General features: G+C 44.8%; 1 protein-coding gene across 1 annotated transcript; it reads right to left on the bottom strand.

The window, feature by feature from the left end:
- Window positions 1-457: 457 nt before the first annotated feature.
- Window positions 458-25261, bottom strand: PTPRT (protein tyrosine phosphatase, receptor type, T; the record flags this gene model as incomplete). The annotated part of the gene is made up of 13 exons (XM_008937981.1): window positions 458-1054; window positions 1649-1784; window positions 2781-2944; window positions 4325-4450; window positions 8259-8390; window positions 12503-12676; window positions 15501-15650; window positions 16648-16783; window positions 19645-19799; window positions 21116-21232; window positions 22965-23062; window positions 24587-24623; window positions 25185-25261. Coding segments are annotated over 13 exons (1556 nt in total), but the record flags the coding sequence as incomplete, so codon positions are not given.
- Between the last annotated feature and the right edge of the window lie 465 nt (window positions 25262-25726).

Raw genomic sequence — 25726 nt, 5'->3', positions numbered from 1 at the left:
AGCAGGGTCCTGTCATGACTAGGGGTCCTAAGTTCTACAGCAATACAAATAATAAATAAAAAATAATCATACATAGTATATGCTCAGCAATACCTACTTTATACCCTGTTTTTCAAAGACACACTGCACCCCAGCAAATATTTGAAAAAATAGGGTAACAAAGTTACCAAAAGTTGCAAGACAAATGCAATTTCTTTGATGCAAATATTTAACCTTAAGGTTCAAGTGGCTGGGAAGCTCATTCATGGTCTTGCTTCACCAGCACCAGAAGGAGCACAGAGCAGAGATGTGACCAGTTCATGCACAGCCTTGGGAGTCCAGCAGGAACTGAGAAGAAACATTTGTGTAGAAGCTGAGGCAGTGAATCCATGAACAGCTTCTCATCTCCACCATCTATTTTCATGCTAAAAGGGACTACATATGGGAAGAGAATTGTAGAGATTTTTTTGTGTGTGTTGACCTTTTCATTTAGAAAAACAAATAAAAGGAAAGAGATAAGGTAGACAAATTGTAATGAAACATTTCTCATACCCCCCCATGGCTATCTCATTTTTCCCAAATGACTGCTGCATGAAATTAAAAATTTAAAGTCTGGGATTTGAGAACAAAATTATAAATTAAAAAGGAGACATTTAAAAGATAATTTCCTAAGGGTTTCATTCCTTCCCCACTCTGCAGCAAGGAGAGCAAAAATACAATCCAAAAGAGGAGAGCAGAAGTCAGAGGGGATTAGAAAGTCCAGTCTTTCAGCCTGTCTCCCATTTTGCTAATTTTTACAGTAGGTTATTTAAGAAGCAGTAGATGTTCCAGTAGAAAGCAGGCAGCAGCAAACACAGGCATCGTCTCCTTCCAGCGTGGTCTGTGCAATCCCAGTTCCTTGCTCTGGGAAGGAGAGTTCTTCCTTCCCACACTTGTTACTGCCTTCCAGTGTGGGAGAGGGGAGATGAGTCTGCCAGAGATTGGAGTCTGGCACGTCGGAGGCTCCCCTCCCTCTGCTGGGCTAAAAGGAACTCAAGTATTCCAGTGCAACCTCGTATACAAATTTATACTGTTCCTGCAAGAGAGAACAGAAATCGGTGGCATTAGGATACAGGTGAACTCTTCAGAATTCTTCATTCTACAAGCTGCCAGAAATGCCTCCTCCCTCTTTCTTATACTGTTTGGCATGACCAGGCAAACATGAATTGCATTTCTATGCCACCCTGAACGAGCACTGCTAAGAGATGGCATCATCACTGGAAGAGAAAACCACTCAAAGCCACAGCCAGCGTGTGGACTATTCATTATTTGCTCCAAGCCCTCACTGCACACATTGCTCCTGAGGCAAGAATTCAGTGTGATCGATGGAGATGATTGAATTCAGGGCAGTTTAATCCCTTTGGCTGCAGGGAGCAAGGCCTGGTGTTTGGACTGTTCTCCCCTCCTGGTTTCCAGGCACGTGGCAGCGTTAGGGACCAGGCTGTATGAACGCACAGGCAGACAAGTTCTGCCCCCTCCCCGTTGCACATGCTCAGATGGGGCTGATTTTAATTCTGATGGCTTCCTGTTATAGTTTGTCTGGATTTGTGCTGGGCTAAGCCATGAAAATGTTCAACCTGCTCTGAATTCCCCTGCAGACACAGGGTTGAGGCACAGGAAAAGGGCTTACCAGTGACTCCACCATGTTGGCTTTATTATTCCGTAACGTTTTCACTATGTGGAACACATCGATGATGTTTTGCTGCTGAATCATTTCACAGACACTGCAGATGGCACAGAAGGTGCCGCTGCGTCCCCCACCATTCCTGGGTGCAGAAGAAGAGAGGCAGCAGGTGAAGCTGGGCCAGGGTGAGGGGATGGGGGAGAGCTCTGCTTACATGGCAGCCCCCACACCACACACGCCAAGGAAGGGCTGTGGTGTAAGGACTGGTTAAGGACCTCAGCACAAGGAGGACATTAATCTGGTGGAGCAGGTCCAGAGGAGGCCACAAAGACAACCCAAGGGTGGAACCCCTCTGCTGGGAGGCCAGGCTGAGAGAGTTGGGCTTGTTCAGCCTGGAGAAGGGAAGCTGCAGGGAGATCTTATAATGGACTACCAGTAGTCCGACAAGACAAGGGGTGATGGCTTTAAACTAAAAGAGGAAGATTTAGAACAGACCTAAGGAAGAGTTTTTTTATGCTGAGGTAAAAAAGACCTTGGCTCAGGTTGCCCAGAGAGGTGGTCAATGCCCCATCCCTGGAATCATTCCAGGTGAGGTTGGATGGGGCTCTGAGCACCCTGCTCTAGCTGCAGATGTCCCTGCTCCCTGCAGGGGGTTGGACTAGGTGACCTTTACAGGTCCCTTCTAACCCAAACCATTTTATGACAATGAAGGTCAAGAGTTTGGGGAGGCAGAGACAGGGCAGGTGATGGGATTCAAGGGCTAAGCCAGTCCCTAGCAGTGGTGGAGAGGGAAGCCCCAGGGACTGCAGTGCTGCTGCTCACTTCTCTGAGGCTCCCAGCAGCTCTGTGGTCAGAGCTGGACATGGGGCAGTGCTGCTCTGGTTGGGCACAGGCTCCAGTCATGAGACCCACCTACCCAACAGAAAGTAGCAGAGCTTCTGCAGCTACTCCTCACTGCAACCAGTGAAATCCCTGGGCCAGGATGTTATAACACAGCCCAGAATTCAACCCAAAGTGTATTACAAATGTCATTTAGCTTCACTTTCCCTAGCTGTAGCCTGGCAAACCACCAGATGCACAGTCAGTGCTCTTCAGCCAGCATTTTGTGAGGTTCCCCACATTTTCCAGTCCTACTTACAGGCAGTGGACAACAGTCCGTCCGTCCCTCCCGTCGTACTGCTCCTGCCACTTCTCCAACCTTCTGACCACCTTCAGGAGGGAGCGTTTGGAAGGGGGGGTGTCCCTGTAGGCTGGCCAGCCAATGTACTGCAGGTGCTGGACGATGCGATAGCCATCCTGAGGCTAAAACAAAGAGCCTTTCAAGGTGCTGAAAGGGGTGAGGCAGGAAGCAGAGAGAGGGCAAAGCAGGGGGCACTGGTGACATGGCACCTGCCCTCTGGATCTGATGCCACCAGGGTTAACATCCTCCACTTGGACACCATATACAACAAGGACTTTTCAGTAACCTACAGAACAGTGCTGACCCCAGGGGTTAGAGCCAGGCAGAAACTAGGGGCATAGGATCCCTTGTTTTGTTTCCAGTAGAGAATTAAGTCTCATCAAACTATATAAATAGATCAAATGTGTCTTTTTGGTTGCCTGTGCTGGAAGTTTGTTGTACCAGAAGAACTAAAGGCAAAGAAGCCCCTCCAAAAAATCTCAGGGGACTGTTGGAGGAGAGGATCCTCATAAAGGTTTCAGCAGTGGCCACTGGCCACATAGATGGGTGCAAAGAGCTGTGAATTCATGGCATCCACTCTGCCAGCTATGCACTTACAGGCCAGCTTCACCCTGAGAGTCACAGAGCCTTAGTCTTATTTTCTACATGACTTCAAGGCTGTCCCTGTTCACAGAGAGCTGGCATGGGATCTGGGAAGGTGAACATCTAATCGATTTATCCACTTTGGAGTTGGCCACAAGGTTCACTCTGCAATGCCACCACTGAATTGCTGCACAGGCTCTGACCACACAATCAGAGACTGACGTGTTAAACAGCACAGAAATGTAATTTGTGGAGCCTGTTTCCAGTTCTGATTAGAGAAAATGAAAAAGGAGCAAAAAAATGAGACCTAATCAATCTGGGAAATGACTAATGAGAGAAAAATAATCTACTGAAACCCTTTCCTGCAGCTCTGAAGTTGCATTGCCAGGGTCCAGTGTGCAGATAAACTTTGTTTCTATCACTTCAGCTGTCCTGGGGCTGAGGGATACAGACAAAGAATTGTTTACAGAAATGGCAGTTGCTTATTTATAGGAGAAACAGTGGCAACTGGGAATCCCAGTCTAGCCAGTAACAGTGGCATCTGTCTTCAGAACCACTGCAAAGCAGTTGACAGATGGAGAGCTCCTGACACTATCCCAGTTTATTTCCTATGTACTGATGGTTTTATATTGGCTACTAAATGATTAATTATTTTTAAATACACAGAGAAAAATGCTTTCCCTTTAAACACAGATTTTCAGCTCGTATCATCCACTTTCTACTTTCAGCCAAGAGTCTTTCACCAATACAGACTGATGCAACTAAATGTTAATTAAAGGAAGTAACGACTAAGTTCTGCAGTGGAATTTAATTTCTAGGTGAGAGATTCAAGCATCTTTAAACCACGAGTCTTGGTTCTGCCTCCTCTTTGTGCCAAGGTGTATTTTTGGGAGTACCCTTTGGTGTCTGGCTGATCTTACCCTGGCCATGTTGCAGATCCGGAATATCCGGTTGATGATATCTTCATCGATGTCTGCTGAAACAAACTCCACTTGAATGGGGCCATAACAACAGGAGGTCTTCTCTGGCCAGTACTGCATGCAGAGCTGGAGGAAAACACCAAAAGAAACAGAAAGCACCTTAATTATTAACAAGGAAAGGCATGTTCAGTCTCCTCTCCCTTTGAATTTATAACCAGCTCAAAATCCATAACCAATCTTGCATTACATGTATTTGCTCAGAGGAGAGCTTCTTCTAGCTCAGGAAAAGTTTTTTAGATCATGAATATGAAGAAAAAAAAAATTAGAAGCTTGACTCTTTTCCCTTTTTTTTTTTTTCTTGGTATGAACATGATTTATACCTGGTTGAATTTTGGGGTCTAAAGGTGCACAAACAGTGGCTGACAAATGAAGCTTATGGAGGGGTATGGGTCTAAAATGAACTTTAAATGATTAGTGTCCATAGGTAAATTTAATAGGAACCACAGAGGTTTGGTATAATAAGAAAATAGTACACACACCAAGAAAATTCATCTTAATTCAAGCAAAGTAGAACCTCTTTTGTCTCTAAGATTAACTCCTTAGCTTCCTTACTCTACCAGCAAGCAGGGAAGGGAGAATGAATTTGCTCTGAGAGCAAGGAGAGCAACTCCTGTTTCAGAGTGAACCACAACTGAATCTCCAAAGTTTGTGAAGCAGGTTGGAAGCTTTTTTTCTTATGCTGATATTACTGAATTGAAAGTACAAAAAAAATCCCCTATCCACACAAATTACAATCTTAAGTATTTCAAATCCATCTGGAAACAGATCGTGGCGAGAAAATATGTTGCAGGAGATCTCATTAGCAGTTTCTGCTGAGATTGTATTTCTTTCTGGTTTTTTTTCCTCCTATTTTCAAGTGTAATATTTTAGAAGTTTTGAAACCCCCAGATGCTCATTTGAACTTGATCTCAGGCTTTTCAAGTTCAATCACTGCCAGTAATAACGTCAAGTGTGTGCATGCTACTGCATTAATTCTGCATTCATGTTATTCCTTTGATCATAGGGGATTGAAATTGGGTGGGATACTCATGCAATCTTAGGCATCTTTGCCCTTGCTAGCTTTTTAAGATTAAGCCAGCCAAGACCACATAAGCAAGTCCTCCTTTGAAGGTTGTCTTTACTCTTCACTCAGACTTTCAAGAAGCCTACAGATCTCCTCTCAAAGCATCTGTCCAATAGGCAAGGAGTTCAGAGCTGAGCAGGTGCTTTAGGAAACAACCTCCTGGTGCATTGAAAAGAAGAAAAAAGATGAAACCTTTCCTAAATATTAAAACCTGCTTTTTGTAAAGCATCTGCCCAAAAAGTATATGTATATACAATGCTTAAGACAGTCTGTTATGTTCTCTGACCATTGCAAGGTTTTATTGGCACCTTTTCCTGCAAAAGGAACAAGGTTCACTTTATTGGCACCTTTTCCTGCAAAAGGAACATTTCAAGGTTCACTTATCCATTTAACTCTTTGCCCCTCTACAGATCAGGCAGTTTTAATACCAGTAATTTTTGTATTTGTCTTCTGTTCCTGGAGGCAACACTCCCTGCTCATGCACACAGATGTGGCACCTGCAGGCAGCTGTACATCCAAGGGTTTGTAGTGCTGGATGGATGAGCAGAGGCCAATGGGATGAGGTGTAACAAGGCCAAGTTCTGGGTCCTGCCCCTGGGTCACAACAACTCCCTGCAAAGCTCCAGGCTGGGGGAGGAGTGGCTGGAAATTGCCTGGTGGAAAAAGCCCTGGGGGTGTTGGTGGACAGGCAGCTGAATATGAGACAGTGTGTGCCCAGATGGCCAAGAAGGCCACCACCATCCCAGCTTGTATCAGAAACAGTGTGGCCAGCAGAGATCATCTCCCTGAACTTGGCACTGGTGAGGCTGCACCTCGAGTTCAGTTCTGGGCTCCTTCACCCCAAGAAGGACACTGAGGGGATGGAGTGTGTCCATAGAAGAGCAACAAAACTGGGGAGGGGCCTAGAGCACAAGTCTTGGAGAAGCAGCTGAGGGACCTGGGATGATTTAGCCTGGAGAAAAAAAGGCCTTCTCACTCTCAACAACTCTGTGAAGAGAAGCTGGAGTGAGGTGGAGGTCAGTCTCTTCTCCCCAGGAACAAGTGATGGGACAGGAGTAATCAGCCTCAAGTTGCACCAGGGGAGGTTTAGGTTGGACATCAGGAAAAATTTCATCCCCAAAAGGGTTGTCAAGCCCTGGAAGAGGCTGCCCAGAGCAATGGTGGAGTCCCCACCCCTGGGGGGATTTAGAAGCTGTGTAAGATGTGGCACTGAGGGACATACTTCAGTGGTAGACGTGGCAGTGCTGGGTTAATGGTTGCACTCAATGATCTTAAAGGTCTTTTCCAACCAAAATGATTCTGCTATCAAACTGTCACACCCTGCCTTGAAAACTGATCAGATACAAATCATCCTCAACTTCCAGTCCCAGCTGGGTGCTTTTGGCATTCACTGCAGACTTCAGCTGGGTGACACTCTGCTAGAGTAACCATCACAGTGACTTTAGGCATTGCCAAATCTCCTTTTCTGTGCCTACAGACTACCCCATGAAGAGAAAACTTTGAGAGGAAAAAAACAAAGCAGGTGAAATCTTATGCAGAAAGACAGCAAGAGTGCTAGAGTAACCATCACAGTGACTTTAGGCATTGCCAAATCTCCTTTTCTGTGCCTACAGACTACCCTGTGAAAAGAAAACTTTGATAGGAAAAAAAGTCTTGTGAAGTCTTGTGCAGAAAGACAGCTGCAAGAGTGACTCTGGCTGAGACTGATAGGTTTGTGTTCTCCAAGAATAAAGTGTGAGAAAGTGTGTCATTTCCAGAAAAAGCTGTGTTTTGCCTTAAAATGTCAGAAAAAAAACCCTGAGAAGATGACATTCACCTCTGGATTCAGGGCCAAGATGCAGAATCTGGCAGGGTGAATTGGAAAGGAGGTAGCAACTGCACAGGCATTCCAGTTCTTCACCCCATGGTGGGACTCTGCTGGTCACCAGGAGAGCCTGCTGGTTGGAAACACAACCCCATAGTGTTCAACCTGAAGGGAGATCCCCTCAGTGAATGGGGTGATTGGCTTCTTTACCACCAGCAAAAGAAAGAAACCAATAATCTCACTGCCTCCAAGTGTTGTAAGATTTTGAAAACAGAGAAGAGGCAAATGAAAAATTAATCCATGAAGTACCAACTACTTGAGGGTTCCTCTCCTCTTGTTTAACAAGTGTTGTGATGGGTGAATTAGCCATGCCAAATGTACTCTCCAGACAAACTGCATGATTAGGAGCAGCTTTTGGAAAGCTGTTATCTTCTGCCACTTGTCAGCAAGGTGGCTGGAAATGCTGCAACAGGAGGAACTGCAAGGGCTCCTCCCCTGGCAAGCTCAGCTCCTGAAAGTCGTGGTGTGGTGAGTAGCCAAGAAAGCAATTTACATGTGACACTAGAAAGAAAATAAATCTACACTGTGCTTCTCCAGAGGGAAAAGATCCTTTGAATGATTTCAGCATCTGCCTTGGTTTTATTCTTCTGGAAATGCCATGTGAGCAGGTCAAGCATGAAGCACGTCGAGGCTGTGCCAGGGAACATTTTTCTGAACCAAAGATAGGTAAGAATATGCAAGAGAAGCAAGTGAGTTTGGGAGGAAAATTTAGCTCTACCAACACAATGGAATTGTGTAACCTCTGTTAATTGCAGCAAGAATTAGCTGCCTTAGAAGGAACCAAGGTCTTAGACTTCATCATAACCCAAACGTTACCTATTGCCTTCCAGTCCCCCTTCATTTATTTATTAGGGTGGGGAGGGGAGCACACAAGAAAATGGCAGCAAAAAAAAAACACTTAAAACCATCTGGATTTGAGAAGAAAGAAAGGGTGAGAACTGACTTACCTGTGCTGCATCCATCTCATTCAGCATCACGACAGAGGAGCAGTTATAATCAAACACCAGCCTCCAGAAGTCTGCTATGGTGTTGGGCAAAGGGTGCTGGGTTACAACAAAGGCAGCAGGTTGCTTGTGGCTCTAACAAAAGAATAAGATTAGTTAAAAAAATTCAATCAACTTCTATTCAAAGGAATATTACACCCGGGAGGCTGTGGCTGGGCAATCTGAGCCATTTAACCAGATTATACAAATCACATATCCTTCTCCTTGTTATCACTCTGCAATGAATGAACAGCTCATAATGGGATTCTTTTGCTCCCAATGAAGACATTTCATTAAAGAAGTGTCACAAGAGCAGAGATTACCCAAATCAATTATTTATATTTGGAGACTCAGCAAATAATACTAATTCTACTATTACTACTACTACTCCTATCAGTAATATTAATAATTGGGAAGAAAACAGTTGGAAGCAAATGCTCTCCTTTCTGCTGCCAGGGACCTCAGGAGCTCCTGAAGGGATTAGCCCCCCTGCCAGCTATTGCTCCCTGGTGATGGAGTGCAGAGAGGTGGCACGTTTGGATCTCAGCCATCCTTTAAGAGCTTGTGGGGCACTGCTCAGAGCCTGCAAGACTGGCATTTAATTTCTGCTGCTATTCTTTCACCTCAAAAAAAGCTCTCTGACCTCAATCCCCTAAGCACGGAGGGGAGGAACTCTGCTCCTAGCCTCTGTGGGGCTGTGTTAATGAATGTTTGTGAGGCATTTTTCAGATGAAAGGGGAGAAACTCAGGACTTTTATCGCTTTCCAGCCACAGCAGGCAATGCTTAGATGAGCCTACAAACTGCACAGCCCTTGCTGCTGTACATCTGAATCAAAAGGCACAGTATTTCTGGGAAAATGAAAAAAGAAAAAAAAGAAAAAATCATAATAGGTTAAGATTGTGGATTTCAAGAAAGAAATCAAACTCTGAAGTATCAGGATGGCAGTTGTGGGGGTTTGTCTCTCCTCCATGAGTCAGCTGTGGGTGGAAGTGCTGAGCAGACCCTGCTGGGAAGGGGCAGAGGATGCTGTGCACACCTTGCAGCAGCTGGCAGAGTGGCTGTGCCATGCTTCTGAGCGAGCAGGGTGATGGGATGGGAAGTAGAAGAAAAAAGAATTGATTTCCTGTGGAATTATCAGTCTGGAATAAGTCCTCTTCTTAAACCCTACTCTATAGGACCAATATGGGTCAAAACGAGTCTTGCATCAGGCCCACGGAAGCAATAGAGTGCTAAATAGCAAATCTTATCTCTTAATGAGTTAAGAATGTGATAATGATTCTGCTCTGGTTTTATTGTGCAGCAATAGAGTAGATAATAGAGCAGATAACACAACTGACTAAACTGCTGGCTGAAGGCAAGACCTGGTTGTGGGGATTGTCATCAGGAGAAAAAAGAAACACCTTTTTTCCTTGCTACAGGTGAGGAACAGACTCACTGTCCTGTTTTGAAGGGAAGGTTACAGAGATGCTAATTACTCATGTAAGAGAATATCTGTAGGATCTTGGGACACCAGTGATGGCAGGGACATGACATGGACTCCTGTCTTTCTGCAAGCCCCATGCATCAAATACAAACCTATCACCACATCTGTATGGCTTGAGCCAAAAATGTGGGTAGAGTCTCTTTGCTTAAGGATTATGTTCAATGGTTTTAGGGGAAGGTGAGTGAGAATATTTCACCTCTCTTCTTAACAAAGCATTTTGCAGAAGCAAACCTGCCTTTCCAATGGTTCTCACAGGAAAGATCCTAAGCTCTGTTTACTTGAAAGGGTCAGAGGACATGAAGAGGAAAGGTGAGGAGTCTTGAAATCTGCTGGGGGAGGATTCCTTCCCTCTGTGGGCAACAGTGGGAGAACAGCTGTATTCCCCAAATCTAACTCAGGGCAGAAGAAGCTGATTTTAATGCTTTGCAGGCAACATAGACAGTCTCCAGCCCAGCTTTAAACTCCGAGGGAGGGTTCAGATGGATTTCTGTGTTTGAGGTTAACTTTGGTGAACACAGCCCAGAGCAGCCTCTCAGATTGTCTTCCTGGGACCATTCATGTTCCCAAACCCAGGCTGTAACCCATCCTGGGTGTACCATCCTCCCTCCTGCTCCAGCACTTCTTCCATCACAGCCTTCATGTAATAGACAGAGCAAGCTGCAACCCACATAAGGTTTGGGAAGAAGTTCAAAAAAACATGAGAAATCTGTAAGGTAGAGGTAAATAAAATGATCAGCACTGGACTGTGTTGTCAAGTGTCCCAAATACAATGAAAGAACTAATAACAGTTCAAGGCAACACAGGATGGAGGATCTCGTGTAGATCTCCATGCTTGGTACCAGACTGCAGACATGGAGCTACTGGAAAAGACAAAGAATTTGCACTGTCTGTCCTCAACCAGAATGCCCATGAAAATGTGAGACTTTGGCTGTTCCCCTCTCTGCTTTTATTTTTCAAAAGTTGCCAGTTCCTCTATGGAAGAAGGATCAAAGAGAGCAGGAGAACATCACAAGTGCCTGACTTTCAATGGAGGGTGAAAAATTCTTTTGTATAAAAAATATTAGTTGGTGGGAATCTTGTGAGGAAGGATACAAACATTAGCAAAGTGATCTGAGGTAATGAGGGCTGAAATGTGCAAACACGTCCCCAGTCCCTAAGAAACCAGAGAACTGATTGATTGTGCTTCTGCAGATTGGTCCAAGCACAAACACACTTTAAAGAAAAAAGAAGTCTCCTTAGGCATATTTGCAATAAAAACATCACAGTCTTTCTGAAAAAAAAATCTAAATCCTATGACCAATTGACTTAACCTTTTAAATGCAGTAGTGTCATTGCTCCCCAAAGACTGAAAGAACAGACCAACCTCAGTATTGCTGGGGAAAAATTGATGACATTTCACACTGAATCATATTTACACATACTCCAACTGCAATAATTAGTGGCTTTAAAGACAATTATGTCCAAAGGGAGATAGGCAGCATAGGAAAAAGAAACCATCAAGACAAACCACCCTATACAAATGACCTGTGCTGTGAGATTCTAGCCTATAAACAAAGCAAGGGAAAATGCCTTCAAGATAGATTCACATCAGCTTAACTCGTGTCCTTCAGCCTGAAGCATTTTGCACATCTGATCCCTGTACTCCCATATTCTTAACTGCAAAAGCTCAAATAAATCACTCACTCCACACTGCAAACCATTCTTTTCAAAGAGCTGACCTGGCAGCTGCTGCAAACATTTATCTTCCAACTGATACGACCACTGATGTATGAGAAGAGCTGTCCCACCACCTCTTTGTCCACCTGCATTTCTGTGATGCAGCCTCATAGCTCATAAACTACTTGGTCAAAAATTTTCCACCCATGTGTGGCAAACTCCAGTGGTGGTGGGATCATCCCAGCCTAGGTGACACATTTCTGTGTGCTTTCATCCTGTTTAAAAACATCAAGCTGAGGGATGTGGACCTGCTGGAGCGTGTCCAGAGAAGAGCCACCAGAATGATCCGAGGGCTGGAGCAGCTCTGCTGTGAGGACAGACTGAGAGAGTTGGGGCTGTTCAGTCTGGAGAAGAGAAGGCTCCGAGGTGACCTTATTGTGGCCTTCCAGTATCTTAGGGGGGCTACAAGAAAGCTGGGGAGGGACTTTTTAGGATCTCAAGTAACAACAGGACTAGAGGGAATGGGGCAAAGCTGGCAGTGGGCAGATTCAGGCTGGATGTGAGGAAGAAGTTCTTCCCCAGGAGAGTGGTGAGATCCTGGGATGGGTTGCCCAGGGAGGTGGTGGAGGCCCCATCCCTGGGGGTCTTTAAGGCCAGGCTGGAGGAGGCTCTGGGCAGCCTGATCTAGTGGGAGGTGTCCCTGCTCATGGCAGAGGGGGTGGAACTGGGGGATCCTTGTGGTCCCTTCCAACCCTGACAGATTCTGATCTGTTTTAGCAGAGGACTTTAGAGCCCTAATGGCTCCATGGTTGGACTTGATGATCTTGGAGGTCCCTTTCAACCTAAAGGATTCTATGATTCTAAGCTGTAGCTAAAAAAGGGATTCTAATGGCTCAATGGTTGGACTTGATGATCTTAAAGGTCTCTTCCAACCTAAAGGTTTCTATGATTTTATGATTCTAAGCTGTAGCTAAGAAAGGGATTTTACTTTCAATCCTTTTTTTTCCCCCCAGAAAAGCACCCCGAGAAGGAATGCAGGCTGGGATGGGTGGGGGCAGTGCAGCTTACGTCCATGAGGGCAGCGTTGATGTAGTTGCTGGACTCCCCATCCACGGAGATGAGGAAGGGCAGGCAGCGGTCCAGGGGCAGCACGTCCAGGCCGCGGTTCTTGTCGTGGTTGCGCGGCAGCAGCCCGATGCTGCAGTCCTCCGGGCGCACCCGCGGCGTCACGATGTTCAGGGTCTGCAGGGAGAAGGGGGAGAAGGGAGAGAGAGGCAGAAGCAGCCTGAGCATCTCTGGATTTATTGCCAAGGGTGCCATCTGCACAGTGTGTTTTAAAGGGAGGCTTGCAGAGCTTGATGATCCCCGCGAATGAAGGGGAAGCATGGAGATCGGCAGTTGGACAACACTGCTGGTCTCTTCTAGAGGTTGGGAGGAGCTCTCGTGGGTCCAAGCTGCAGCTCTGACCTGGGCACATGGAGGGAAAACTCCTCCTGTTTCTACCATCGCATCTCTAGCCCCATCCCTGGGGGTCTTTAAGACCAGGCTGGAGGAGGCTCTGGGCAGCCTGATCTAGTGGGAGGTGTCCCTGCTCATGGCAGAGGGGTTGGAACTGGGGGATCCTTGTGGTCCCTTCCAGCCCTGACAGATTCTGATCTGTTTTAGCAGAGGACTTTAGAGCCCTAATGGCTCAATGGTTGGACTTGATGATCTTGAAGGTCCCTTCCAACCTAAAGGAGTCTATGATTCTATGATAAGTTCACAGCCACCTCCCTCTGCAAGTGGACCCTCTGCACAAGTACCCCAAGTACTGCCCTGTTTCAAACAGCAGAGGGTTCAGACCTTCTGGTGATTCCTCAGTCCAACTACTGGTCTATCTTAACAATTCATATACAAACCTACAACAAAATTTTAATTTATTTTATTTTATTTTAACCAGGAAAGTCTATTTCTTTTATGTATTCCTTAGATTGCTGCTTTTGGAGTGGCATACAGGATGCTTCACTTACGTAGCCATGTCTCACCTCTGGGGTCATGCTGTCAGTCTTTTACTGTTATCTGTCTTTCCCACAGCTTGATAAACTGTATTTCTTTAAATCTAATTTTGTTCTGTGTTACCTGTTGTGGAGGCCTTCTGACAAACCAGTCTAGGCTGGTCAGCAGGGATCAAAACCAGCAAATCAAAGCAAACATGTCTGAACACTGCCAGTTATGGTAGATCAGTGGCTGTCTGATGTCACTCTACTTTCACTTGTTCTGTTCTCTTCCTGAGCAAAGCCCATGCAGCCATACAATGAACTCCTCTGCAGCCACCAGGGGAACACAAAAATATCTAGGGCCAAAAATCCTTACAGAAAGTTTAAATTCTGCCACAGAGGGTTTATGAATGGAGAAAAGATGAGGGTCAAATAATCCAAGATAAAGGACTGTGTCAACATATGAAATTTGAAATCATATAGTTGCTCTAAATTTTGCAAGTTCTACATGAAAGGCCCTTTGTCCAGAGATGGAAAGCAGGGAGTCTGGCTGGGGAATCAACATGAAATCTCAGATCTCTAACAGTGCAGGTAATTAGTCAAGTGACTCATGAGTGATTTACTCCTGCCTGTTTTATGCCCTTCCCCAACTCTCTCTTCTTTTTTTTTGTACTTATTCAGATTACAAAAACCCTCCAGAATGAGCTGGTTTATGTTCAGATAAAATGTGGCACATGAGAAATACACCCAGCCTTACCTAAGGGCCAGTGGGACCTAAATAATACAAATCACACCACCAGATCTATAGTTAGATCAACTGCTTCATGAAGACTGTACCAAAAGATACCATCTTTTGCATTAAATCCAGACAATTATGGCTGGAGAATGCTCTGAGCCAAAATCCTGTAAAAATAGATTCCACAACTAGACAGAGAACGAACCTCTTATGCAAAGTACAGTGGAGCTTTTCCTTCCCACAGGAGTTGCCAGCCCCTGGCAGCTCAAAAGAACAAGCACACGGGCGACAAATCTCATCTCCTATCATGACAAAATAAGCCCAGCAAGCAGTGATGGGTTTTTTAATAGCATAACAGCATTTGATGAAGTTAGGCTTCAGCTCCTTCATGCCAAGCGTCCAGAACCAGAAACACTTGTACAGATCTGATACCACTTGATAAAACCACATCTTTTTTTAATTGAACTGTCATCAGTTGGGATCCACGTTCTTTATCTCACTGCACCAACCCTGATGATTCCCTGTAAGGTTTCAGATAAAAACTACACATTTTCCCTTTGCACAGGGAGAGAGGAAAAGAGGCACCTCACTCAGCCTGGGGCTCCCAAAAGACATTCTCTTGCTGCAAAATATACTCTGCTGGGAAAGGAGGTGGGAATTTTCTACAATTAAAGGAATCTCCACCTTTTTACCACTGACTGAGAAGAATGGCCTCTTAACAAAAGGCAGAGACCTTGCCCAAAATTCCCCACAATATTATAGGGTGGGATAAACCAAAAGTGGTGTGGTCCCTGTTTCATTGCTTACCCCAGGGGCTATATCAGGACTTGTGAGCTTTGTTGTCATTTCACTTCTCATCACCAGGTCCTTGACAAAACATCTACAGCAAACTGAGGGACTCAGTTCACTGAAAATTATGCAATAGTGAAAGTAAAGCCCACTGAGCTCCTTTGCATGGAATGATGTCAACAAGTTGATTGTCAAGGCTTGGAAGCAACATATGAGCCAAGAGAACAGATAATAAGGGGCCTTGAGGCATAAATGTTTCTGCATAAATTACAAAAGAAAACAAACAACAGAAGATTTGCTGACATGAGAAGTAGAACATTATGTGTGAAGATCAGTACCCCTGCTCTGCTGAAGTGATGGAGAATTTCTTTCCTTGCTGAAGGCTGAGAAGTCCATGCTCAAACACAAACCTCTGCCTGAGCAGTAGTAAACCAACAAAAACCAGCCAAATTCAGCCCTTGGCTCAGTGTCCCCCTGCTCTGCTCTGTTGGAAATCATAAAATAACAGAAACTGATTAAACACCTTTAACACACCAACTGCAATGACCGAGACACATGAAATTACCTGAAATTCATCTTTTATCTGGCTGGAATTGGTTTGTGGATCTAGTCTGCTGATGTTGTAATATATGGATCTGAACTCACAAACTGGAATGGCCGTGTTGCCACAGAGACATGCCTCCAAAATGGCATCGTGGACAAATACATACTGCTCCTGCACAGGGGAGGGAGGAAGACATTCAGATCTTATTTTCAATACAGATCATGAAATATCACACTTGTTTTTTCCTTAAATCATGCCTGATATGCATACTTGGCTCTGTTTCATGTGGAGACAAATTACAGAGTGTGCTACGTGACAGCTTTGTGAGCATATTTCATCCATCATTGAAAGTGAGGTCTCATGTATTCATTTCAAATTTACAAGTAAAATGAGAAGTCACCACTCTGGGGAACACTGGGACAAAATGGGGGCGGGCTGAGGAGGAAATCAGGGTGTGAAGCTCCTGCTCACAGTCACGAGGCCACAGTCAGGAATGGATGGTGCTCAGGACCTGTGATAATGCCAGAGAAACAACTGTACTGACAGGTCTGCTCCACCTGCCCCTTCAAAACCCCTGGACTCATATTCTGGGTTAAGTTCTTTCCCTGAACTAAATAGGAGAAGTCCAGCAAAGTCAAAAGGCTTTCTCTGTGCCAGGCTATTGTCCTGTTCCTCAGGAGGGGAAGGCATTGAAGCATATATATAAAACTTGTGCAGCAGGATGAGAGCTCCACAGAAGTTTGTGCAGCTGGTGGATGCTATGTGATGGAGCAGCTTGCTTCATCAGCACCCAAAGCTTGAATCAGGCACGTTCTGTTTGTTTAGCTTGCAACTGATATAAACCAGGCACTGCTGGAGTCTGCACTGTACCTATGAATGAATCATGAGAGGATCCAGGCGCCAGCTATTTTTTTCTACTACGAGAATAAAATTAATCAGCAATGCTAAGACCTAAACTTCAAGGTTTGCCCTCCTGTCTTGGAGGCCCCGAGCAGCTGACAGTGAATGTGATTCCGTGCCCATCTGCTCATGTTCAGCCACCAAAAGTTCTGTGTCATCACAACACAGAGCAAGCAAGCGTGGACTTAACGAACTGCCGGGCTCCTGTCGAGCAGGGAAGCTGACAGGAAAAGCAGCCCAAGGTAAGAGGAGTCCTGCTGGCACCCACCTCTGTCTGCACCAGATTGACCCTCTGGGAGCGCAGCTCTCGCACGCAGTTGAAGATATCCACCACCCCTTCGTTCTCTGCCATGTCCAGCATGATGTCAATGGCAATAAAGCACCCTGTTCTCCCAGCCCCAGCACTGCAAAACAGGGCAAACAGTGAGGTATGAGGCACCAAGGGGGGACAGAGCTTTATGGAGGAGAAGATATCTGTAGCACAGACACAGCTGTCTTCTCTTGGAAGCTGCTCCCCTCTCCCTAATGGGTTGATTGTTGTGTGTACCTGAAGTGGCTTAGGATTTAAGACAATGAGGTAAAAGAATATTTCTTGAAAGGGAAATGGTTCCAGATAGCAGGAAAAAAAATAAAAAAAGCTTTGTGTCCTTGGACATCAACAGAAAAATTACGACAATAATCATTATGATTTTACAGGTCAGTTCATGTTGACAACTCTCATCACACAGGGTCTGGCAGAGCAGCCTCCAGGTTGCACACACACACAATTCCAGAGATGTTCTTCCATGGGACTCACACATTTACTCATGTGGGCCTGATGAAAGGGGCTCAGTCCTTCACCTCAAACATCTCTCTCCCCTTTTTAATCCAGAGGTGTTTGGGTCCTGAGGAGGGTGATTTCAAGTTGTGGACTGTAAAATTATAGTGGAAGGTGCTCTGGGCTACACAAACCCTTCAGTTTTAAAGCCCCCCGCTGCTTGTGAGAATTGGACCATCTCCTACAAAACTGTGTTGTCATTGTGTCCTCATTCCCTCCTGGGAAATCATCCAAGCTGTTTAGGTGTGAAGGATAGAGAGAGGAGAACGTCTCTTCACATTACTCCAAAGGAAGAAGGAAAACTCAGCTGAAATCATGGAACCTTCAACAGCATGAAAACTCCAGCAGAGCCGAAAGCGAGGAGATATGAATGACCATAAATTAATGGACCAGATTAATCAACTGCTGAATAGAGGGAAGATATTTTTCATTTGCAGAATTTTAATGAATAAGTGGCATTTCCTCTCCCTTTATCTCCCAGCTTTTCAGAATTTTAACAAATAGTTATAACATTTCTATATTTAGAGGATCCTGGCACTTCATAAATATCGAGCAGTGACATTATCCAGCCAGGCATCGGTAGGGAGAATTTGGTAATTACCACTTAAAGCAAGTCATTAAAATTCAAAAGTAGATAAATAACGGAGAGGAAATGGCATTTATTCATTAAAATGGGAAGGATGAAAAATCTCTCTTTGCTTTCTTGGTGACAGTGAATCTGGTTCAGACTCTTTCTAGGCCCAGACCCATGTCACGGCACCAAGGCAGCAAATTCAGGCCCTGAGCTCTGGATGAATTCCCTTCCACCAGCTCCTCAGGCTGGGCTGAGTTGTGTTACAAAACTGAGTCACTGCTTGCTAAAAAAACAATCCAACCCAGGATGAAAAATCTCTCTTTGCTTTCTTGGTGACAGTGAATCTGGTTCAGACTCTTTCTAGGCCCAGACCCATGTCACGGCACCAAGGCAGCAAATTCAGGCCCTGAGCTCTGGATGAATTCCCTTCCACCAGCTCCTCAGGCTGGGCTGAGTTGTGTTACAAAACTGAGTCACTGCTTGCTAAAAAAACAATCCAACAAAAAAAAACCCACCCCCCCAATCCAAATGTTTTAAAAAAGGTAAGATTTAATTGATTTCCCAGTCTCAGGACATCTGTGGGATGTATTCTCTCTCTTCCTGATCACGCAGCGTGGCAGTTAGAGGTTAATTGCTTGTGGGTTGATTAGGGGGGAGATTTTGGGGTAGCCAGCTCTGCTCCCTCACCTTGTGCTCCTGCTTTACAGCACACATGCCCTGAGCTGTGGCCTGAGCACTGCAGAAGCAGCTGCTCCAACCCAAACTCTGCTTTTGTAGCAATGTCTTTCCTTGCATCTGAAAACATCAAACTGCTGCCAGTGTGTGTGTGTGTGTGTGTGTGGGTCTCCTCTCCCACCACCAGCACCACGCCTGATCATGCCTCAAACTGTCTGTTCTTCATGTCAGGGATGCACTCCTATGTATTCACACAGTGCCTTGCAGAGAAGGGCTTTAAACTCAGCTGGAGGAAAACAGTGCAGAAGAGCCCTCACCAGCGAGAGCAGCAGCTGGGGAGTTAGCCAGCATGTGCTTCAATAGTCTGAATTTTCACAGCTGGAAACCAAGCAGTGAGGTTTCCTCAGGCATTCCTCTTTTATTTACTAGCTGGAAGGCACTGGGCAGGTTTTCAGCTTGACATTCCCATTCCAGCTCCTGGGCTTTGAGGAGGCCAAGATGCACAACGCTGGCATCCAGACCCAGGAAGACAGACTAACATTTCAGATAAGACTATTGATGCTGGTACAAAGCTCAGCTGCAGTGTGTGTGGGTACAGAAAAGCAGAGTTGCTTTAAAATTCCCTGTCTGCTTTTAGGCACCATCCCTTCTGCCATGTGAGGTTTGTTGCAGATAACAATTTGAATGGCTGGCCCAGATATTTACCATTTTTCTAGCTCTCCTATGAGCATCTAAGAGAGTACAGGCCACCAGAGAGTCTTCTATATTCAAATGGCCCTCTCTGACCTACTTATATCATCTCCAGTCCACGCCAGCTAAGCACCAGAGCTGCCCCATTAGAAATCCCTTCTGCCATGTGAGGTTTGTTGCAGATAACAATTTGAATGGCTGGCCCAGATATTTACCATTTTTCTAGCTCTCCTATGAGCATCTAAGAGAGTACAGGCCACCAGAGAGTCTTCTATATTCAAATGGCCCTCTCTGACCTACTTATATCATCTCCAGTCCACGCCAGCTAAGCACCAGAGCTGCCCCATTAGAAAAGAAAACCAAATATTCCACTCTGTTTCCTGCTTCTGCTGAGGCCCACAGACTGTATTTTTTAACAAACAGAACGCAGTTGCCTATTGCCAGATGAGAAGAACACAAAAAAAAAAGGGATAAAGCTGATGGAGGAAGGGCTCCAAGGGCTCTCATACCTGCAGTGCACAACAATGGGTCCTGCTTCTGGGGGATTGAGGAACTTCACTTGACGAACGAAGCCCAGGAGGCCCGTGGCATAGCAAGGAACCCCATGGTCTGGCCAGCTGGTGAAGTGGAACTGCCGAATCTCCCGGATCTCGTGGTAGCCTTTCTGAGGAGACAACACAGCCTCTATTGCTCTTCCATCAGAGTGCAAGCAGCATATTCTCTAGTCACTGCTCCTTTCCCTCAGGCAGGGGGATGAACCAGCACTGAGCTCTCATTATGCGCAGGAACGTCTCCTTCACTCTCAGATTTCAAGCTGAATTCCAAGTACAAATGAAGTGGGCAACACACAACTGAGGAGTAGGAAGGTGAATGCCAGCTCCCAATTCAAACCTGGGGTCTTAAGAGTTGCAACCCAGCTGATTAAGATCTTTAGAGGGCAACCCCAGCCCCAGCACACCCTGGCTGCCCTTATCTGGCCTCCTCCAGTGTCATTGCCATAAACCACCAAGAAGTCACTCTTAAATCTTTTTTGAGGTGCTGAAGCAACAGCCTGGGGAATGGACCCCTACAGAGTGGCCATGCCCCAGGCAACAGTAGATTTTCTGCCATTTCCTGCCAAAAATCTCAGTTTGTGATTACAGCTGCTAGTGAAAAGGGCAGAAAGTGGTACCCAGACTCATCTTTTTTTGGCTTTTCTGGTGTGACCAAGTTATTGGTACATGAAAATTGACCCCACTTATGCCCTGCAAAGGGTAACAGAGAAGTGTCAGTTAACTGTGACATTCTATCACACAGGAAATGTAGCTGGAATCCTGACAGATTCTGGCATTAATATTTCCTACCAAGTTTTTCAGTGATTTAGTTAAATATGGAGCTGGTGTCTCAGAAAACTGGAACAATATTCCCAGTGTGGCTGAAGGTCACTTAGCAGGAATTTTTGAAAAGCTTCAAAACCACTTACTGAGTGTTTGGAAAGTAATTTGGACAGACCTGGAATACATTTAGCCTTCCAACTTGTACTAACAAGTCAAAAATCTTCCAAATCCTGTCCATTTGGGGATAATGGTTATATCCTTGCCTTTATTATATTTTTATACTCGTCTTTATTATATTTTTATTTCTGTTGAAAGGGGACCCTACCTGGGATCCAATTTAATTGATACCTTTTTTTTTCCATCTGTAATTTGCTGCTGTGAAACATGACATTATTCCTGGCACACCCTCAACTATCTGCTGGCTTTTGGATGCATTTAAACTTCATGCACTGCGGGTTCTACTTTTGTGGCTGCATCAAGATGTTCGTGTAAAATTGTTGGTCCAAAATTGGAACCTCTGCCCAGAATTTAGGTTTCTGAAGGGAAACCTGTCCAAATAGTAACAGCTCCCATCTCTAAGAGCATTCTGGGTATGCTTCCCAGAGTTCATATTTCTGAACACAAGTGTTGGATCAGAATTTCAGCTGCCTGAAGGTTTCCTTACCTTCTGCACAGTGAAGGTGCGTATGACATACTCTGCCAATGGTTCTGTCTCAATTAATGTGACTTTAATATCTCCATAGACCTCTGTGTCATCTGGCCAGTATCGAACACACTTCACCTGAGGGGGGAAAGAAGAAAATATTGAGAGGAACTAGCTCAAGTGGAGTTAGAGCTGACCTACATTTTACCCTGCTTTCAAGTTGGAGCCAACGCAAATTGGGTTTTCTTCTGATGTACAGACTTTGTCAAAATTAACTGTATAAATTAGATCAAAATTCCTTTACCATATACAGAAACCACAGGGAGGATTTTCTTTTTTTTGGGTTTCCTCTGTGTGGATACAAATGAAAAGGCTGCATTTAACTCTCCTTCTTTAAGACAGTCTTCCTTATATTTTCACCTAATCCCTGGCCATGTATCAGGCTTAGGGAATACCTGGCAGCCACCAGCACCATCCCCTTTGAGAATAATCCATGCTCTTGCTATTGTTAATGTAATTCTGAACTCCCTGTGTAGCCAAAGAATTTCAGTTCATAGAGACTCTAAGAAACTTGTTGGTACATTACATTTCTTTGACTCTAAGCTTCCCTTATCAGATGTGATGCAACTTTGACATTTTACCAGCTGTGAGAGGCCTCAGCTAAGGCTCCAGAAAGAAATCTGAGACATATCCCAAGCGTAGCCACTTCCTCAAGCCATGTGCAAAACTACTAGTAGAAATGAAAGCCAAGTCTGTGAAGCCCTAGAAGGGATATTTAAGCTAATAAAGACTATCAAGTTATTAAATGCTCCAGCATGAAAGAGTGGAACGGCACCTAAAAGCTGAAGCAATTAGCTACTGTGAAGCAGGTTTCATGTTCCAGTTCCAGTCATAATAAATATTAAATATGATTAATGTAAGTTTGTTGGTTTTGGTTTTTTACACAGAGGCATTTATTTCAAACTGAAGCGTCAGTAGAAGATAAAATAGAATAAATAACAATAAATGAACAGAAGCAGCTGGCATTCAACCATGAGATCTAAAGGAAATCAAATACAAAGCAGCTGAATTACTAATGGCTGTGAGTAAACTAGCATTTAAATTTTCCTTAACTAAAGCAACAGAAAGTGACAAACATACAGACAAAATTTTTAAGAGCTCCAGTTTCTGCCTGAGAATATCTCTAAACCAAAGACCACTAGGAGTGGGAAGTGGGGAAAGCTCCCCCAGACATGCCTTTTCCTCACTCCCTAAAGTCTAAGCTACACCTTGTGAGTTATTCCCATTTCCTCTCCTCATGGGTTCGGCAATTGCCTTGTGTTGAGACAGGGAGTCCTGCTTCACCTGAATCCAAGAGAGTGAAGTGGTGGGTGTTGAGGAGGCCCAATGCTGATGGGTGACCCCAGGATCCAGCTCTGCACAATCTCATACCACCCCAGAACAGGGATCTCCTGAAGTGATTGGAAACTCTAAGCTTTGAACTGTCATTCAAAGAGCTCTTTTGAGAGTTTTAATACCAGTCACATGTCCTCGCCCCTCTGGATTTTTGTGGGTAGAGAAGTATTTAAATGATACAGAGGAAGAATAATTATTACAGAAGAACATTTTTCCTTCTGTACTGAAAAAGGAGACAGCTTCTCAGCTAGCATAAATTTGTATAACTCTGCTAAAGCTGAGCCTTACATGGGGAACACGATCCTTATTAGTCTAGAAGGAAAGCAGCTAAGTATTACAAAATCCAGCATTTTACAGAAAAACCCAGATTGGCTGAATTCATTCCCTTGCTAGAGGGAGCAAAAGACATTTCACTTTCTGAGCTTGCCACCCAGCACTGGTTTGGCTTTGTGTGTTGGGAAGGTGGTAGCCTTACCCTGCCCACTTCCACCAGGTTGGTGACCATGACAACACTTGCAGAGTTTTCTTGCCAAATCATTCTCCAGAAATCCTTCACTGTCTCTTGCATTGGCCCTGGGGCAGGAGAAAAGACAAAAGGACATCTTAAAAGCCTGTATCAAATGCCAGCAACTCTTCTCAGCTCTGCCCCCCAGCCATTGTCCTGTTCCCACAGGATCCTACTCTCCTTTTCAGAGCATCCCTCTGCAATTCAGGGTTACAGACACAGACCAGCCTGGAGCTCTCTGAGAGATCAGACACCTCAGTGTTCCTCACAGGGGGTATTTAAAATTCTGGCACCCCAGAAAGAGAGGTGAAGCCTGTATTGTAAATAGTGGAGATAGTTGCAGCACTGATGTGTAAGTGATGGGACATGGATGCAGCTTTCAGTGAGCCTGTAATTAAGGCTGTATTGAAATTTATACCTGATGCAGCACTAAAATTCCTCCATTTCACATTTTAATATTTATTAAATCTGAAGGAGGAAGAAAATATGCAGAAATTAGCCCCTTTCTGACATTCCCCCAGGGAGAAAAAGTTCAGGTTTCAAAAGCCAAACAGCCAGTACCCACAAGAGGTTTATTAGTCTAGAGTCTCTCTCTGACCTTGTTTCCTCCCTCTCTTCTACACTGTAGGAAAAGAACTCCCATGGGCTCCTTTCACCCACTCTGCCCATCCTCCATCCTCCTGTTCTCAGCCTTGTTGCATTCCCCACACTCATACCTCCACCATCATCTTATTATTCTACTAGGATTCTTTACTCCTTCAGCAGGGACAAGCCACTGGTGAAGTCATAAAGTCGAATTTAAGACTAGAGAAATTTCTCTGAACACCACCTTTGAGGGCAAGGAATGCACAAAAATGAGGACAAACAATAGTAAAGTGGTCATGGCACAGGGTTTGGCCAGTGATGGAGGAAAACAACACCTTATTGTAAAGAACAAGTAGGGAGGTTTGTCAACTAACATGGGTAGGGTTTTTCTCCTTTTTTTTTTTTGTCTTTTTACCACTAAAGGCACAGAAAACTCATGAACTAACTTACAGGAGGTGGTGTTGAAACACATTGCCCACTAGCTCCCACTGCCCAGAAGTTCCTCAGTCACAGGCTTATTCATACTGTCCTCCTGAAGTAATTTCACTCCAGAAGGTAACACAAGATCTGTAAAGTCCCTTTTAGTTCTGATCTCATCGTTCAGGCACAACAGGCACGTTATAAATTGTACTGCCACCTCTAAGGCTGTAGCATTTTCTATTCCTGTAGCTGAGGTTTTGCATTTGAGTACCTTCAAGAGCACAGAATCACAGAAGGACTATGGTTGGAAAGGACTTCTAGGATCATCCAGTCCAACCTTCCTCCCAACATTTCCCCAGCCACTAGACCACGGCCTCAAGTGCTACATCTACTCATGTTTTGAACACCTCCAGGGATGATGACTCCACCACCTCCCTGGGATCTTGGAACATCCTACATCCTTCCCTATTGTGCCCCTGTATCAAGTTTTCAGACATTCCCCTAAACAGATGTCACCCTATAAATCTCTCACAACAGTTTAAGCCAGCAGTGGTTACAAATATTTAGACATAGAAGAATGAACTTGCCTTGAGTTGCAATGTAATGGCGAGGCCGGTGGTAGCCCTGGAAAGAAAGAAAATAAGTCAGAGTTTGTGAGATCACAGTTCAGACAAAGCCCCAACTTTTTTAACTCCTACCAGTGCACCAACAGCAGGCATGGGATGAGTCAAGACAGGCAACTAGGTTGCATACAAGAAATGCATCTTTATTTAACCATTCTGTGTGTGCAAGGAGGCTGCTTTCTGAATGTTCTACCACTGAAAAACAAAGTCAATCTATCTGCATGCCTTCTGCAGGGCCACTTGGTGAGGAGTGAGTAAGCCTCACGTATCCACTCATGCTGCTGGGAGGGGCTGATACTCATTTCTGTATATGCCATTTATCCCACACTCCAGTTCTGTTGGTGGATCTGTCAAACACAGGAAACCTCCATCTGGCCAGATTGGCCAGACAGAATTAACTGGAGACAGAGAACCTTCTCCCTGTCACAACAGGAGGTTTGTATCCTGTTCAGCTGTCGTTCCTATCAGATCAACAGTCTGTCCCTGTGTCAGATGCACCAAATTCATAAGCAGCCTTGTCAGCAGGAGTGGTGGTCACAGGGGGAGTGCCCAGGAGCCTTACATCGATGTAATTGGCGTTTATGTAGTCAGAGTGAGGGTCCCCATCCAGCAGCTGCAATCTCACCCTTGAATGATCATCTGAAAGAAGGAAAGGAAAAAAAAGAGACAGTAACGATAAAGAGGAGTTTCTGATGTTTTATTTTATCTGCTGATGCCTGCCAGTGGGTAACTGAATACTTAAAATAATTAAAAATTCAAGAATACCACAGATATTCCTGTTCCTACCAGCCCTCTCTTTTGGGGTTAAGATGGAATGTTTAGATCCATAGGTTACTGCTTATTCCTACTCTGTTGATTAAATCCACTGCTGTCACCATGAACTTTACCCTTGTAAAGGTTTTACACAGACCACAAATGTCCCTGGGTTTGGGGGTCTCAGGGCAGATCTTTGCAGGATGGAGCTCCACTACAAAAGCCATCTTCACACTTGGACCTAACAGCCTCCCTGGCTTCATCTATCTATGGAAACTGAGGCAAGAGCTAAAACTGTCAAGAACAGAATAAAAATCAACAGGTCATGACAGAGGTATAAAAGATTAAGGA

Source organism: Merops nubicus, unplaced genomic scaffold (assembly GCF_000691845.1).
Source record: "Merops nubicus isolate BGI_N331 unplaced genomic scaffold, ASM69184v1 scaffold14690, whole genome shotgun sequence".
NCBI classification, from domain to species: domain Eukaryota; kingdom Metazoa; phylum Chordata; class Aves; order Coraciiformes; family Meropidae; genus Merops; species Merops nubicus.
This window is presented reverse-complemented; position numbering and strand designations above follow the sequence as displayed.